Source organism: Lynx canadensis, chromosome A2, assembly GCF_007474595.2.
Source record: "Lynx canadensis isolate LIC74 chromosome A2, mLynCan4.pri.v2, whole genome shotgun sequence".
Lineage (NCBI taxonomy): Eukaryota > Metazoa > Chordata > Mammalia > Carnivora > Felidae > Lynx > Lynx canadensis.
Genome location: NC_044304.2, coordinates 46101923 through 46120436, shown reverse-complemented (window position 1 = coordinate 46120436; position 18514 = coordinate 46101923). Strand labels below are relative to the sequence as shown.

At 41.8% G+C, this 18514-nt stretch overlaps 1 protein-coding gene across 1 annotated transcript in view; it reads left to right on the top strand.

Annotated features, from left to right (window-relative positions):
- SUMF1 (sulfatase modifying factor 1) overlaps positions 1-2190 on the top strand; it is a 94916-nt gene extending 92726 nt beyond the window's left edge. Inside the window, exon 9 of the mRNA XM_030307279.1 lies at positions 1057-2190. Within this exon, the coding sequence (XP_030163139.1) occupies positions 1057-1167 (111 nt within the window). The 3' untranslated portion in view covers positions 1168-2190. The remainder of the gene's footprint in view (positions 1-1056) is intronic.
- The last annotated feature ends 16324 nt before the right edge of the window (positions 2191-18514 follow it).

Genomic DNA, 18514 nt, shown 5'->3' with positions numbered 1-18514 from the left:
ACCAGTCAGAGGAAGACAAATATCACATGATTTTGCTCACATGAGGAATTTAAGATGCAAAACAGATGAACATAAGGGAAGGGAAGCAAAAATAATAAACAGGGCGGGGGACAAAACTAAGAGACTCTTAAATACAGAGAACAAACTGAGGGTTGCTGCAGGGGTTGTGGGTGGGGGGATGGGCTAAATGGGTAAGGGGCATTAAAGAAGACACTTGTTGGGAGGAGCACTGGGTGTTATACGTAGGGGATGAATCACTGGATTCTACTCCTGAAATTATTATTGCACTATATGCTAACTAACTTGGATGTAAATTAAAAATAACTAAATAAATAAAATTATTTTTTGCCAGTCTGTTGAATATTTAATATGTTACTGGTACTCATAATTAATATTTCCTTGATTGCCATTTAGCTTTACTTTTTGCTTTAATGTCATATACTGTAAATGTAAAAATAACTTTTCAAATTATAAAAGTAACATACACTTATTGTGGGAAATTTGAAACTCCACTGCGCAAATATATTGTGGTCCGTTTTGAATCATCAGTCTTGTTTCCTTGACGTATATAATTGTGTAGCTTGAGATCATACCACACACACAGTTTTGCATTCTGACTTTTTCATTTAACTGTGTGTGTATCGCGAGAATCTCCTGTGTCATTAAGTATTACATAAAAAACATGACTTTTAATGACTGCTGAGTAATCCAGCTTGTGGATGGATGTGCATAACCTCTGTAGTCATCGGTTGTTCCTTTTTTTTTTTTTTTTTTTTTACTGTTGTAAGTAATGCTGGTACTAGCATCTTTGCACCGTGTCTCTGTCTGTTTATAAGGTAACTACTGGTCAAACTCTGGACGTGCTGCCTTCTTCAAAACATACGTGCCAAGTAGGCCCGAGGGGGTGTTTGGGGTGGGGCGGGGCGCGGGGAAGCCCTGTCTCCAGGTAGGCATGACTTCCTAGTAGCTGGTGCTCGGGTGCAACATGCATCTGACAGTTTAGAGCCTTTAAGCGAGAAACTAAGCACTCTCCCCTTTCCCTTCGTCTCTGTGCAGTCCTACTGCTATCGGTACCGCTGTGCCGCTCGAAGCCAGAACACACCCGACAGCTCTGCTTCCAACCTGGGCTTCCGCTGTGCAGCCGACCGTCAGCCCACCACGGGCTAAGAGCCAAGAAGAGCCTTCCTACGCCCAGAAGTCGCGTCTGCCCCGCCCTTGGCTTTCCTCAGAACGCTGAACAACCAACCTCGAGTGAAGAATCCCCACTCCGAGCTGGGTTACATACCTGCCCAGGGGCCAAAGGAGCTGCCTTGCGGGACCAGACTGCTGACCTGTGTCAGCGTGCGTGCTTTATGGTGTGGCGCACTTCTGGAGATCATCGCTGTGCTTGAGTTTGGAGAGTCTCTCAAAGAGGAAGGGGGTGAAGGAGACCCTGGGCGAAACTTCAGAAGGCATGGGTTCTTCCCAGGCTCTGCCACCAGGGCTAGACCTCAGGGTCCCACACTTGACCTTCTGGAGCCTCCGTGACCTCCTCTATCCAGTGGGGGGGATGCACAGCATGACCTCTGAGGCCTTCTCCGACAAATTCTATGCGTATAGTAGATTCTATTGTGATTTCATAGTAAGAGTTTATGACAGATTATTTTTTAGCTATTTTTTTCCATGTGTGAACCTTGGGTAATACTAATCATGTAAAATAAGAGTTCTCTTATGTATTATTTTGAGAAAAGGATGGGGTGGTGGAAAAGGTGGTGGTGATGAGTCTTTATATTCATACTGCACTTTGTGTTTTCAAGGAAATCAGTGTCTTTTACATGGTTAGGATGAATCCCACGTGGGCCCCTGGTGGTGCACTCAAGTTCAGCAGTCTGAACATGCAGGAATGTCTGTGGGGTGACTCTACTGTGCTTTATCTTTTAACATTAAGTGCCTTTGGTTCAGGGGGGCGGTTATAAGCCCTATATCCCCCCCTCTCCCCAAAGCCTTCGGTGAATGTGAAATGTATGCTACACGAAGAAACGTTTAATTCTAGTTGGAGGAGAAGAGGAAAGAGAACCTTGAATTAACTCTATTCAGGGTATCCAGTATTTTATAATAGGGAAGTAGGACATCTTGTTGGCTGTGGAATATCAGATGCTCTGAATCCTGCACTATGTCGAATAAACTGGTATCTGCTAAAGGAGGCTTCCTTCTCCTCTTGTTTCTCTCCATTGTGTTTTCTTTTAAAGAAATGTCTTTGTGACATGTATGTATTTTGTTTGCTATAAAGCTTTCATGTCCATTGGATACTTGACAACTTTGATGTGTGAGCAGTTTGCGGGAATTTTTGTTCCAGAAAGCAAAACCATTTGGCCAGGAAACTTATTATAACCTTGCTTCTTTGTGCCTCAGTAGATGGGGCAGAGGCAGGGGCGTTTGCCTCGGTTGGTGGTCCCAAAAAACCCGACAGTTTCGCTTGTCAGGAGAGCACCTTGTTCTAAAGCGATGGTTCTCAACCAGATGTCCCTTCATCAGGATCCCATCCTGATTCCCCAGCCCTTGAAGACCCCAAAAAGACGGGTCATTTGAAAGAAATGGCTCATCTTTATGTCAGTGTTCAAAAATTAAGTCAGATAATACTCATAAGTATTCCACCAACACTTGATTGCTGCTTTCATACATAGCCACCTAACATTAAAACACTTGTCTTAAAAAGCAATCATGTTGCTGGGGTGTTCAGCTATATTTGTTAATCTGTCAGTTTGTGGATACAAAATGTTTCTCTGCAAACTTTTACCAACTGATGATGAATTCCAGGCAAAACAAACAAAAAATGCACTTGCTTAATTGAAAAAGCTAATGTAAAAAATAAGGTGTTTTATTCTTAAAGTCATCACTACTCAAGTACAGTTTTTGTTTTACTTGTTACCTCCCACCTGCTTGAATTTTTTTTAACACAGTTATGTTTTTAGTGTGTATATTTAGATTCTTGTTAATGAATGTTATATAGCATAAATATTTTTGGGTGTGTTTTGGCTTAGTCTTCACAATTGATTTTTAGCAGCAGCATAATATTGGAAAGCATTTAAAATTAAATCCCAAAAAGCCTTAAGAACCACATTTCTAGGTTATTAACCAACAAGTACACCAAACTATAGACAGCCGTGACCACTACACCTCATACAACTGCGTACTGATATGTGAACAGACCAACAAGACAGCGATCGGATAACTTCAGCTTTAATGCCATAGATTAGTTCCTGAAAAACCTGTTTTTGCATGCAAAAAACAGGGGACATAAGGGAAAAATATGGCTAGGGCAGACCACTCAAAGCTTAAGGAACTTTGTAACTAGAACATAAACAAAAATAATAACTATCCTATGAAACACAGTAGCTCCATTAACTATCCAGGGGCATTTGTAGCCAGTATCCCAGCCTGAGTCAGCCCTTTGCATCCATATGCCCTGGGATTCCTTCTTTGTTCTCCAGGATATAAGTTCTGAAAGACATTTGCTTTTTTTTTTAATGTTTATTTTGTTATTTATTTTGAGACAGTGAGTACGAGCGTGAGTGCATGTGAGCTAGAGTGGGGCAGAGAGAGAGAGGGAGAGAGAGAATCCCAAGCAGGCTCTGCTCTGTCAGTGTACAGCTCAACGCAGGACTCCATCCCACAAACCATGAGATCATGACCTGAGCTGAAATCAAGAGTTGGATGCTTGGGGCAACTGGGTGCCTCATTTGGTTAAACGTCTGATTCTTGATTTTGGTTCAGTCATAATTTCATGGTTCGTGAGATGAAGCCCTGCATTGGGCTCTATGCTGACAGCTCGGAGCCTCTTTGGGATTCTCTCTCTCCCTCTCTCTCTGTCCCTCCCCAATTCACAGGTGCTCATGCTCTCTTTCTCTCTTAAAATAAATAAACATTAAAAAAATAAAAAGAGAGAGAGAGTGGGATGCTTAACTGACTGAGCCACCCAGGAGCCCCAAGACATTTGCTTTTAACAGAGACCAGTTCAAAACTCAAAATATTGGGGTGTACACTTCTTGATCACTCGTTTTTTAAGGGGTATGGGCATTGTCTTTGTAACATCTTTCTCTGCACCCTCAGCTTTTCAGAAAGCTTAATTAAGTGGTGGAAGGCACAGCAGTTCTTGAAGCCGCTAAATGAACTACTGCTTGCACTTCATGAGATTTTTAATTTTTTTTTCTGCAAGTTCCATATGTTGCTGAGGTTTTCTGTTAAACTACAAGAAAGTTTACCCCTGATTATCACAAGGCATACTTCAGATTGCACATGCCCCAACATGACTTCTGCATTCTCCTGTCCTCCATTGTCTCTTTACTGGTCACTTATTCTGCATTAAAGAAATACTTATTGTAGCAGTACAGACTGTTTGGTTGATGTGCTAGTACCAGTATTGAAAATCTGGGTTTTGTTTGTTTAAGGAGCTCTTATGTTGGGTCTGTGCTTATAACTCTTATTTTTTGCCCCATTGAAGGATGGAGGGAATTTGAGGTTTGGTCTTCAGTCTGCTTTGGTCTTCATTCCTGGACAGTCTTAATTTATTTTCAGGGCCGTACCTGCTGAGCCAAGTGGGAAGTAAGTCATATCTTCTTTTTTAAAGCCTTGTAAACATGATTAGAAGTGGGGAGGGAATGGAAAATGAAGGTGATGGTGGTGAAGAGTGAAATTTCCCTTTTGGAAAATATATTACATGGATGCCTCAGACTTTGTGTCATTCAACTGAAAATGGAATATTGATGTGCATCAGTTTAGACATTTTATTCCTCTCTTCTTCTTTTTTTTAATGTTTATTTTTGAGATAGAGTGTGAGGAGGGAGGGGCAGAGAGAGAGAGAGAGGGAGAGAGAGAATCCCAAGCAGGCTCCATGCTTCTCAGCACAGAGCCCAATCTAGGGCTCGAACTCACGAACTGTGAGATCATGACCTGAGCCAAAATCAAGAGCCGGACGATTAACTGACTGAGCCACCCAGGCACCCGTCTTCCTCTCCTATCTCCCTCCTCCTCCTCCTCTTCCTCCTCCTCCTCTTCCTCCTCCTCCTCTTCCTCCTCCCCTTCTTCTTCCTTTCTTACAAAGCTTCTCTGTTGTCACTATGACACTGAAGAAATGGAAGGTGCTGTTTATTTTAGTAAGTATTGATTTGAGGTGTGGTAAAGTAGTAGCTCCCAACTAGTGTATAGGTAAATTCTATTTTCCCACAGATTTTCTTTACCAAGAATTCTGCTTTTGACATAAATAAGGCAATGGGCCTTTGATACACAAGAATCTCAGAACTCTAGTCCTCACCTTTTCAGAATAGATCGTGTTTTCAAGCTACACATACAATTACTGCATGTGGTAAAATCCATAGTTGACGGTGAAAAGAATATCTTGAAAAACACAGTGACTTATGGTGTTTTTTCTTCTGAGACTTCAGGAAGTTCATAAAAGAGACTGGTGTGATATTTATTTATTTTTAATTTTTTTAAGCTTATTTATTTATTATTGAGAGCACAAGCTGGGGAGAGGCAGAGAGAGAGAGAGAGAGACCCAGAATCTGAAGTAGGCTCCAGGTTCTGAGCTGTCAGCATACAGGGCTCAAACCCACAGATGGCAAGATCATGACCTAAGGGCCCCAAGGGATTTATTTTTTTTTTTAACATGATATTTTGCATGCATTTCTTCCTCTCCTTTCCAACAAATATTAACGTTACCATTAACAATATTCCTCATAAGGGAATTAATCTACAGGCTGGATATTAGGAGGAAAACCGGAGGTACGGAGTGGGGTCCTTGTGGGAATGGGGTCAGGCAAGATGCAGGCTGTGTATGAGTGATGCCCTTTCTAAAGGGGCTGCTGTATCAGAAATACGAGACCAGGGGTGCCTGGGTGGCTCAGTCGGTTAAGCATCCAACTCTTGATCTTGGCTCAGGTCATGATCTGGCAGTTCTCATGAGATTGAGCCCTGTGTTGGGCTCTGCACTGACAGCCCATAGCCTGCTTGGGACTCTCTCTCTCTCTCAAAATAAACAAGAAAAAGAAAGAAAAAAGAAATAAGAGTCCAGAGTTGCTCAATTTTTCCAGTTTCTGAGGGTAACTGAGTACCTGCCTTTTCATGTGAAGTCTTTTTTTGAGTATGTTGGCAACCAATTCAGATGAAAAAACAAACACTGTGAAGACCTAATAAATTGTTTCTGTAGCCAGATTTGGCTTGGGGGGCGGGGGGCACTTTTCAACCTGGATTATGAAAATTTGATTCATTTCATGGAACACGAAATCTCATGTATTTTTATCTGAAAAATACTGATCAGATACCAATTGGAAAAGTGTGAAAAAGGGCTGTGGCTTGAGCCCAAGGACATGTTACATAGAAAGGCCTTATGAGACTCGCCCTTCATCCCCAGCTTATCCCACCTGAAACCACTTAACAGACACAGGCAGGCTCAGCAGCGCCCCTGACAGTCCTTTCCTACTAGCTTCAGCACTTATTCCTACCCGAAAATAGCAGAAACGTCACTTTCCTGACTTTGGTTTTCATTTCATTTATTGAAACTTAATTCTCTATAATACAAACTACCCTAGAGCAGGCCTTGTATTTATAGATTTGCTGGAATCCGTTGTGCTCTTAGTGAAAGCTGGCCTTTGTTGTTTCAAATGCTTAAAACACCATGGAAATTATTGAGCCTAGAGCCTCAGATGGAGCTTTGGCAGCTGGCCAGAACTTCTTCCTTCCTCTGACTCTTCTGTTTAGACCATTAGAGCAGGAGTTTAATTTTTTGATTAAGCAAAATCATTACAGATAATATTCAGGTAGGCTATAAAGTGAGAAATGCTCTTTTCTGAAACTTGCCCTATTTAGGATTGGAAAGTTCAGGGGATTAGCACTAAGGGGTGGAATGTTTCAGCTTCAGATTCTAATCTGCCCCCAGATGGTAATTGACCCCAAAGTCATCATTATGAGAAGCCTGGTTGGGCCTTTGGAATTAGTCACAGTTGTCAGGCAAGAAAGTGATTCCTTTTCAGAATAATTGAAGGTCAGATAGGATTGCTCTCCCACCTCCTGGTCTGGGCCATGTTTGACAAACTCCTGTTTTCTTTGCTGAGGGAATGGGAGACTGATCAGAGCAACTCTTCCAACCTGTCAATTTGGCACCTCAACAGAGTAACGTTAAGAGCTCTGAATCAACAAATGGGTGGAAAGTGAAACCAGCTAACTATCAGGAAAAGAGATAAGCTGTGCCTTGTCAGGTGGCGCTGATAAAGGTTCACCTGCATTTAGTTTGGTGCTGATGAGGAAAGGCTCTTTGTGGCTGATTTTTCGAAGGCCACAATTTTCTCTGCTCCAGACACTCCAAATAAGGTTTTACTTATTTACTTTTAAGTGACATGCGGGGCGCCTGGGTGGCGCAGTCGGTTAAAGCGTCCGACTTCAGCCAGGTCACGATCTCGCGGTCCGTGAGTTCGAACCCCGCGTCGGGCTCTGGGCTGATGGCTCGGAGCCTGGAGCCTGTTTCCGATTCTGTGTCTCCCTCTCTCTCTGCCCCTCCCCCCGTTCATGCTCTGTCTCTCTCTGTCCCAAAAATAAATAAAAAAAAACGTTGAAAAAAAAATTTTAAGTGACATGGAAGGCTGTCCCTTTAATCTCTTCAGTGACTGTCTTTAAAAGGCAGTTTAGCATCACGTGAAGAGAACGTTGGAATAAGATTGTCTGGAATTAGCCAACCAGATACTTAACTGTGTGGTACCTATAGGCAAGTAGTGTCCTCTCAGGTAAAATGTGGATAATAAGGGTACCTACCTGTTAGGGTTGTGGAATGAAATGGAGTAAAGCAAAAATAAAGTACTGGGTTAAGTGTTTACTAGGCTCTTGTTCCTATTATCGATATTATTATTAAAGGTGGAGGACCAAGAAGGTACTACTGGATGGTTCTGGTCAGCCAGGGGAGACAGCTATAGAACGGAGAGTTTAATTGACAAGAAGTAAGAAAGGTTAAGAGGCTCAATATAAAACCATGAAATTGACCTCTGTCTCAAACATTAAAAAAATAAGCCCACATGATTGATCCCCAAATCTGTTAATGCTTGAATTTGAAAATATCCTGATACTACATGGTCCCATAAAGTTCTTATGAAAGGAGATCTGGTTATCGCTACATATATTATATAATTATTAAGCTTTTCCTCTTGAATCTACCCTCACAAAGAAAACCTCTGCTACGTTTAATACCAATGAAAGTATCATTCTTGGATATCATAGAGATAATTATTCTTTAAATTTTTTTTTTAACGTTTATTTATTTTTGAGACAGAGAGAGACAGAGCATGAACAGGGGAGGGGCAGAGAGAGAGGGAGACACAAAATCCGAAACAGGCTCCAGGCTCTGAGCTGTCAGCACAGAGCCCGACTCGGGGCTCGAACTCACGGACCGTGAGAAGTTGGACGCTTAACCGACCAAGCCACCCAGGCGCCCCAAGAGAGATAATTATTCTTAACAAAAATTAAGAGGACCACAGAAAAAGGAGGGTAGTTGGCCTGCAATATGTTGATCAGCCTGTTAACATTTTCAGTGGTGTCTTTGATGCTAGAGAAAACAATTTGCTTTTCGGATAATAGTTGTTTAGGAAATTCTGCTTAATCATTGAAATTCTTCTTTCTCATTTAATCCTTCTTTGAAATTTTTGGTCCAGGATATAGATTCTGACTTCATAAATTACTAGATTTCAAAATCAGGGGTGCATGGGTGGCTCAGTCGGTTGAGCATCTGGCTCTTGATTTCAGCTCAGGTCATGATCTCTGGGTTGGTGGGGTCGAGCCCCGTGTAGGGGTCTATGCTGGTAGCTTGGAGCCTGCTTGAGATTTTCTCTCCCTCCCTCTCTCTCTCTCTGCCCCTCCCCCACTCACACTCTCTGTCTCTCTCTCAAAAGTAAATAAATAAGCACATAAAAGATTAAAAATAAAAATCAATATAATGTCCAAAGGAGAATAGTTGATGGTTTGGCAGACAGCACTCCTAGGGATTAGTGTAGTGGGCAGTTCTCCAAATGGGGTCTGTGGACCCCTGGAGATCTCTATCTAACTCCTTCGCAGGGGGTTGAGTTGAAACTATTCTCATAATACTATTAAGATGTTATTTGCCTTTTTTATTCTCATTATTTCATTGACTGTGTGGTGGGATTTTCCAGAGACTACATAAAATATAAGCTTGTATATTTTTATGTTTTAAAGATGTCCTAGTCTTGGGGCACCTGGGTGGCTCAGTCGGTTGAGCATCTGACTTAGGCTTAGGTCATGATCTCACGGTTTGTGGGTTCAAGCCCCCCATTGGGCTTTCCACCGACAGTCTGGAGTCTGCTTCACAGTCTCTGTCTCTGTCTCTTTCTCTGCCCCTCCTCTGCTCATGTGCTTTCTTTCTTTCAAAAATAAACATTAAAAAAGTTAAAAAAAGGGGCGCCTGGGTGGCGCAGTCGGTTAAGCGTCCGACTTCAGCCAGGTCACGATCTCGCGGTCCGTGAGTTCGAGCCCCGCGTCGGGCTCTGGGCTGATGGCTCAGAGCCTGGAGCCTGTTTCCAATTCTGTGTCTCCCTCTCTCTCTGCCCCTCCCCCGTTCATGCTCTGTCTCTCTCTGTCCCAAAAATAAATAAACGTTGAAAAAAAAAAAAAAGTTAAAAAAAAATTTAATACGCTAAATGTCTCTAGATTTAACCCAATTACAAAAGCTCCTCTTTGGAGTCTTCAGTAATTTGTGGGCATGTAAAAGGGTCCTGAGAGCAAAACATTGGGGAACTCTGGATCTAGGAGAAAAGCAAGGTCTGCTGGTGTCTGAATTCGTTTTGGGAATAATGACGAGTTCTTTTCCATTTCTTTCGAAAACAGTCAAGAGGAACTGAGGTTAAGTGACCATAAGAGAAAGTAAAATTAACTGTTAAGGACCACTCCTGTTCATTTGGGGAGATCTAGTAAACGCAGAGGTGACAGGGACCAGGTCCTCCGAAAGACTGTTCTGTGTGTGAACAGTGCTGTACTTGGAATCACTTTGATACAGAACTCTCCAAAAGAGACTCACAAGTGTAGGTACATGCAGCTCCCCGCCCCCCATCCCCACTGCTGCAGCCTCTGCCCAAGGTGACCTTATGGTGGGACCCTGTATGTCACCCACGTCTGCCTCCTCAGATGGTGGTTGTGTTATAAAGCTAGTGTGAAAGATCATAGTTTTGCTTCCATGAAGCAACTCTTTCTCCTGGTGGATTTTGTCTTCATTTTGCCATAAATTGTGATTGTTCTGCTTCTTTTCTTTGCCGGTGTGCCTTCCAGCCAACAATTTTCAGCACCTCTTAGTCGGGCACTGTGCTGGGTGCTTTCTGATCTAATTTAATCTGCAGGCAATCTTGGGAGGAACCAGTTATTTTTGGTTAGCATTTCCGATGTGCACTTAGGAAACTAGGACTCACAGTATTTCCAAGGTACTCAGGCGACACAGCTGAATCAGGCAGAAGCAGCAACTCATACCATTTTTGAGACTTCTGTTCTCTCCACTGTACCATTAAACCCATGGTTCAATCATGAATTTGGCGTGGGGAGAGGTGGAGTGAAGAGGGGAGAATAATGGGGCAGGAAGTGGCCCCGAGGTGGAAAAAGGCAAAGAGCAAGAAATTGAAATGGATTAGTGGTTAAGGACACGGACTCTGGAGCCAGACTGTCTAGCTTTGAATTCTTGTCCTACCACTTGCTAGTATTGTGACTTTGGGCAAGTTACTAAACGTATTTGTTTTTCTGATTTTGAAAATGAAGTGAAAGTACTTTTAGAAAAGGTGGAATTGGAGTCAGGAAGGTTTAAAATAGAATAGTGTTATCTGCATCTAAACCTTTGACCTGCTTTACGTCCATCCCAACTTTGAAGATTGATGCAGTAATTATTCTCCATATGGTAATGAGATGCCAAAGGTTAAGGCTACATGTTTTCAAAAGGCATGTTTTCATCACATCCCCTCCCCTCCCCCCAACCCCCAAATGCATCACTTCTTTTTATAAAATCGATTATGCATCCATAAAGAAGGGGATTTTTGGTGGGGGTTGGAAGAAGGCTTGGGTATATGGGAAACACTGATCCTCTGGAAATAATGATCACAAGGTTCATTATCAGCTCATTTGTACCAAGCTCAAATCCATGAAAAGAATACAGCTGATAAAGACCGCTGAGAAAAGTGTCCTGCACCAGGCTTGTTAAATAGCACTGTGAAAAAGCCAGAGAGGACTTCTTTTTTTTTTTTTTAAATTTTTTTTTTTTCAACGTTTATTTATTTTTGGGACAGAGAGAGACAGAGCATGAACGGGGGAGGGGCAGAGAGAGAGGGAGACACAGAACCGGAAACAGGCTCCAGGCTCTGAGCCATCAGCCCAGAGCCCGACGCGGGGCTCGAACTCACGGACCGCAAGATCGTGACCTGGCTGAAGTCGGACGCTTAACCGACTGCACCACCCAGGCGCCCCTGGGACTTCTTGATAAGATGAAATCCCCCTGGTCCTTGAGAATCTAGGCTAAAATTTCTCACTCTTTCTGAACTGTGCTGCTGGGCTAAAAACTGGACGAATTTTCAGTGCAGTTTCCAACTCAACGTTTGCCTCCATTCCAGAACATTTGTAAATAGTTCTGTGGGTAAAGGAAAAAAACCTCGCTAATATGTGAACCACATTCACATGTGTACTTTTTTATTTATTAACAAAACCTTTTGCTTCGGGACATATTAGGCAAGCCAAAGGCTGAATCACATGGATTATTGCTTGTGGGCTGTTAGCTTTGAACAACCTCTTTTGGAGCTGGCCCTTGGACCTCCATCTGTGGGAACGTTTTTTTTTTTTTTTTTTTTTTTTTTTTTTTTTTTTATGTGAAGTGGCAATTTAGGATGGTTTTATATGTAATGTTCCCCCTCTAGTGGCCAGATCGTTTGTGGTTTTACTATTTTTGTACAAATCATCTCTTGAGTGGGAGAACCTTTTAGTTAGGGGTACTCTAGATTTGGGAAGGCTAGGGAGAGGGGTTAAAAAAAAGGGGGACACAAACTTCTTTTCCACAGGAAAAAATTGTTCTAAAGTGTTTGTCCATTACAGTCTCTAGCTTTTTATCTTAATTTTTGTTTAACATTTTATTTAGTTTAAGTAATCTCTACACACAACGTGGGGCTCAGACTTAAAACCCCCAGATCAAGAGTTGCATGCTCTACTGAGTGAGCCAGCTGGACAGCCCAATCTAGCTTTTTAATGAGGAGTTGGAGATGATGAATGTGGTCTGTAGAAGGGAGGAGAGGCTTTGGAATCATCTCTTTTTGCTCTGATTATTTTCTGAATTCCTATGCCTTTATTAATAACTATGTTGTTAATAGCTATCCATCAAGTTTCATTAGAAAACTCTTTACTATTATTTTTAAATATAAGAACAGCAAAATGCGTAGGGTAAAACTAGAAACTCTAAAAAATACTCGAAGTATCCTTGGAAACCCTTTGTCCTGTGGGTTCCAGTCTTCTTCCAAACCTGTGCCAGCAGGTAACTATTACCGACAGTTACTGTATCTTTCCAGGCCTTTTTTCTTTGCATTTAGAGACATACATGTATATATTGATGTATATTGAACACACACACTCAGAAATCAGGCACAGTGTATATAACATATTTGGTTCTTATTAAAAAATGGAATCGTATTGGAGCACCTGAGTGGCTCAGTTGGTTGAGAGTCCAACTTTGGCTCAGGTTATGATCTCATGGTTTGTGAGTTCAGGCCCCGCATCGGGCTCACTGTTATCAGTGCAGAGCCTGCTTGGGATCCTCTGCCCCCCTCTCTCTGCCCCTCGCCTGCTCACGCTCTCTCTCTCTCATAAAAAAAATAATAATAATAATTAAAAAAAATGGAATCAGCCACCTGGGTGGCTCAGTTGGTTAAGCGTCTGACTCTTGGTTTTGGCTCAGGTTATGATCTCATGGTTTGTGAGTTCGAGCCTCACGTCAGGCTCTGCACTGACAGCAAGGAGTCTGCTTAGAAATCTCTCTCTCTCCCTCTCTCTGCCCCTACCCCACTTGTGCTTTCTCTCTTTCTCTCTCTCTCTTTCAAAATAAATGAATACACTTTAAAAATGTTTTAAATAAAATAAAAAGTGGAATCATTCTATAAATGTTACTCATTTAATATATTTTGTACATCTCAGGAAAGTACTATATAGGTCTAGCCCTTTTTAAAATAGCTGAATTAATTAAATTAATATATTTAAACATTTCACTACTGATGAATATTTAGGTTATTTTCAGTTTTTTATTTAAAAATCTTTCAATAAACCTATTTGTAGTTACATATATCTTTGCCAATTTGTGCAGATATTTCTGTAGGATAAATTCCTGGGAGTCTAAATCCTGTATCCAAGCACATGGTTATTTTAAGTTGTGATGGATATAGATTGACAGCTTTTCAAAAAGGCTGAACCAATTTATAATCCCACGTGCCATGAATCTGCAGCTTTTCGATGTTTTTTTTTAATATTAAAATGAATCTGAAAACAACCAAGGTAGCTCAGCATCAGGCAAATTCATCTATAGGATTCAGGAATAGTTGTCAGGGGAGGTGAATGAAATCAAACTGAGGTCTTCATCTGGCCTCAGCACTAGAGCATTCCTTCCTGGTTGTTGCTGAAATACAACTCTAGGGCATGCTAATCGGTCCAATCTTGGTTGCAAATGACTCTGGTCTGCAAAAAGTGACTCACTGTTAATGAAATCAGTTTTCACGAGTAAATTGCTTCCACTCTCCACCCCTGCCCATACCCCACAGTGACCTCTTAACTGCTTCTAATTACCATGTTATTTTTCTCTTTGTGGTTTGGTGATCTGGAACCCCTCGCTGAGTTAATAATTCTGACTTTTCCTAAGTATGGCTTGGTGGGGGATGCATCTGACCTCACGTGCCTCTGAAAAAGTAAAAAAAATCACAGTCTGAAGGTCAGGAATCTTACATGTTATCTAATCTCTCCAGCCTCCTCTCACCTGTCACCCTCCTCTATCTGATGTCCTCAGAGCTGGTCCCTGCCTCACCTGGATTATTGTGATAGAAGTACCTTGGGGAGATTGTAAAAAATACACTTTTACGAGTCCTTTCCCAGGAAGACTAGGACTGAAATGTGGCCTGGGATTAGATACATTCCCAAGTCCCCATTCTCACCCCCTGAGCCTTTTACCCCTTAGAAGGTGCAGTTGCATTCTCTGTATAATGAGGGTTTCAATTACTGGAGCTATTCTGTAGGGGAAAGGAGAGGAGGGTTGTCATGAAAATTTTGCCTGGAGGCTTTACATTAGGACAGTTGCTCCCGGAAGTCACTGGGGTGTCCATCTGGATGGCCCTGTTGCTGAAACATTGATGGATGCTGCTTCTGCTTTAGGCTCTATTTCTTGACTCTTCTGGAAACCAGAAGAGAGGAAACCAGATGACAGGAAACCAGTTGGGAAGAGGGTAAGATGGAAAAAACTGTACACACCTCCCTTCACATAGATCTGTTGTAGACCTCTCATTTCATATGGTTTGAGGAACGTTCCACTCTGGAAGTCCGTGATGGGGTTTTCTGGGTGAAGTAAAACAAAGATGAAACCACCCACGTAAACCTAGGGAGTAGCTTTCACTTTATAGTAGCTTTAAAAAAACACCAACAGTGGGGTGCCTGGCTGGCTCAGTCGGTAGTCTGCAACCCTTGATCTCAGGGTTGTAAGTTTGAGCCCATGTTTGTTGGGTGTAGAGATTACTTAATAAAATCTTTGAACAAAACAAAACAAAACAAAAACACAACAGAAAGCTTACCATAGTATGGGAGCCCTTAAACAATAGCAGATATGTTGGTATGCTCCAGAAATGTTGGCTAAAAGCTGAGGTTTTGACATGTGTGGGAAGTGAGGACCTAAGGTCGACCTGGTAGCAACTTCTCAATGGTGTGTGGCCTGTTGGTTACCGTTGGTATGTGCTTTCTTTGTGGGGACCTATGGATTTTGCAATATAAACTTGGCACTTGGAACTGTTAGGTCCCAGAATGTCTGCAACACTCAGCCAAGTTGGCTTTGTGGTAGAAAATAAATTATTACTTATTCCCTTATGCGTCCTCAAAGTGGCACTATTTATAAATGAATAAGCTGAAACTGCAGTTGGAGAATTCCAACCAAATCTCTTCTCAGTTAAAAGAAAAAGTATGAATAACATTTGTCATCACCCTTCATGTTTTGTGGCGGTTGTTGGGGAGGTGGACCGCGTGCCTATCTAACCACAAACATAGGGGTAAGTAAATACCAAGTACATAATAGGTGTATTGGTAAAGAAATAGTCCTATTTTTTTTTAATTTTTTAAATGTTTATTTATTTTTTTTCAGAGAGAGAGAGAGACTGAGTGCCAGCAGGGGAGGGACAGAGAGAGAGGGAGACACAGAATCTGAAGCAGGCTCCAGGCTCTGAGCTGTCAACACAGGGCCCGACGTGGGGCTTGAACTCACAGACTGTGAGATCATGACCTAAGCCGAAGTCAGATGCCTAACTGACTGAGCCACCCAGACACCCCAAGAAATAGAGTCCTTTCAAAGGGAAAATATTGTTAGCGAATCCATTTGATCCCTGCCCAGTAACGAATGTTTACGGAATGCTTTTTGTATCTTAAATTATTTTAAACAACAGGTTCTAAAAAATCCCCTTTGCTTTGTAGCCTTGTAAGTCTTCTGATTTTTTGAAATTTAAATTCTTATTTTTATCTGGTATCTTAATAGAAAAAAAGGAAAGCTATATATTTGTTCATAGCTAAAACTTACCGGTTTAAAAGAAGTTTTGGGGATCTAATGCACAGCATTGTGGTTATAGTCAACAATACTGTATTGCATACTTCAAAGTTGCTAAGAGACTAGATCTTAAATGTTCTCACTACAAAAAGGAAGTGGTAATCATGTGACTTGATGGAGGTGTTAGGTAACACTAGGGTGGTCATCTTACTGCAATATATATAACATGTTACAAACATATTTCAAATTAACACAGTTGTACACCTTGAACTTACACAATGTTATACTTCAATTGTATCTCAGTGGAAAAAAGAAACAGAAAGGGGGATAAAAGCCTAGATTTAAAAAGTACTGCAGAACGTTACCTATGTTTTTGAAATGAACCCTAAAAACACACTTATTTTCTACCACTTTGTCATGTTAAAATGTATGCCACAAGATATTAAACATTAAAATATTGAATATTAAAACCATTTAAAGATATATTCTATAAAAATAACAATAGTAATACAAACTGTGTTAAATGGAAAAAATAATGAAAACTGATCTAAATGGGGAAAAGCCATTCCTTTTGAAAGACTAAAATGCCCTTGGTCTCCCAAATGTATCATTATTCTAAGCACCTCTGCTTCATGGTGGGAGGTTGGCTTGAACTGAATCCATTGTCTACACTGTTCATATTCTGCTCCATGTCACCCTTCCTATTGTTCTCCTGTTTCTCCTGTCATCAGACTGCCCAGAGCTTGTATCTGAGATGGGAGAACAAATTTGGCCAGATGCTGATGCTTTCTGGCAATAATGCCATGTGATGTTCTTTGTCACTTTTTTTGGGTACAGCCAGTTTAGAACAAGATGTTCTCTTATGAGACTTTAAACCTGTTTTTGATGGTCAAATATGCAAAGAAGCATTCCTGAAGACAAACGCTACGTCACATACATCTCCTTACACTGGGAATATTAATGCGGAAAAATCAGGTAGCTGAGACCCTTTGGTCTTATAAGCTGATTCCCTCACAGTGTTCAGGAAATGCTCCTCGGTACATCCAGGTGCATAAGCCAGAAATTGCAGTGTCATTCTTGACCTCTCCGTCTCTCTCATCTCCTGCATCTAGTCCATCTGCACGGCTTGTCACTACTGCCTCTGACATACACCTTCCAGTCTGTTTTTCTCCACCATCAGTAGTCCAAGCTGCTTGTTTCTCTTGGACTGTTATGTACAATCTCCTAATTGGTGTCCCTGGATCCTCTCTGACAAACCATTTGCCCTTCATTTCAAGTCAGCTGTCCCCACTATTGCCATTTCTTTTAGAAATATAAGTGTGATCACGTCCCCATTCTGCTCCAACTTCACTAGTGGCTTTCCGTGTACTTTCAGGAAGAACATTGTCTTACTTGGATTGGGCTGCTATGACAATATGCCACAGACTGGATGGCTTACACGACAGATATTTATTTCCTGAAGTCTGGAGTCTCAAGAGTCTGAGATCAAGGAGCTGGCTGGTTCAGTGTCTGGTGAGGCTGTCTCCCTGGCTTATCGACAGCTGTCTTCTGCCTGTGTGTCCACATTGTCTTTCCTTGGTGTGCTTGTGAAGAAAAAGACAGAGAGACACCGATAGACATAGGTGTCTCTTCCTCTTCTTGTAAGGGCACGAATCCCATCATGAGGGCCCTGCCCCTCCCAAAGGAGGTAATATCATCACATTGGGGGTTAAGGCTTTGATGTATGCATTCTGAGAGGACACAAATATTCAGTCTGTAACAAACATATACCATAACATGACCTGTAAGCTTTGCATTCTCAGGAGGATGAGACTCAGAAAAATATGACACACACAACTTACATAGCACAAGGCAGCAAGTGGTAAGAGCAATATGAATGGTCAGAAATTACATTTCTGGGCATTATGTGGTTACAGTGTGTTGTATAGTGGTCCTCAAATTGTGGTCTGCAGCTCAGCGACATCACCACCTGGAAACTTCTAGAATACAAATTCTACATCTTTTGATTTAGTAGATCTTTTGATTTAGGTTTTGCTCTAGGATTGGGGCCAAATCATCTGTGTTTTAACAAGCCCTCTGGGTGATTTTGATGAGTGCTAAAACTTGAGAAAATCAGTGTGGTGAATGCTATGTGCTGTGCCCACACGCCCCATGAAGGATGGAAGGATTTATTTCCCTGGCTGCTGAGAATGCTGTTGGGTCTTCTCACCCAAGCCCACACCCCTTTCCAGAGGTTGTCTGCATCCAGTGACTGGCTGATGCAGGAATTTAAAAGCCCCATTTCTCACTCCAATGAAAGGCCACCTCATCTTCAGAGCTCCTTGGGTTGACTGTGGTCTTAGCTGAAATTTCATTGCAGCCCAACTCTCCTTTGCCCAGTCTGCTTCCTTATCATCTATTCCACAGGTGCTAATCTTAACAGCACCCAGTAATAATCTCCCCCTCTTCTTCTCAGAGTTTCCTTCTCCAGGAACCCAAACACATGCCTCAAAGAGGAAATGGGATTTGAGTTGAGGCTTTAAAGAAGGATGGGAAAGAAGTCAATTAGCAACGAAGGGAGGGGGTGGTAGGATCTGAAATGGGACATGTTCCACAGGAGGAAAGCATTGTGAGCCATACTTATCCTAAGGCTTGTTTAGGAAATGGAGAACTACCCAGATAGGCCAGATGATAAAATGAGAAGGGACTTGTGGGCTTTGATGAAAAAGTAGGTTGTGGAAGCATTAAGGTGCCCTGGTAAAGAAT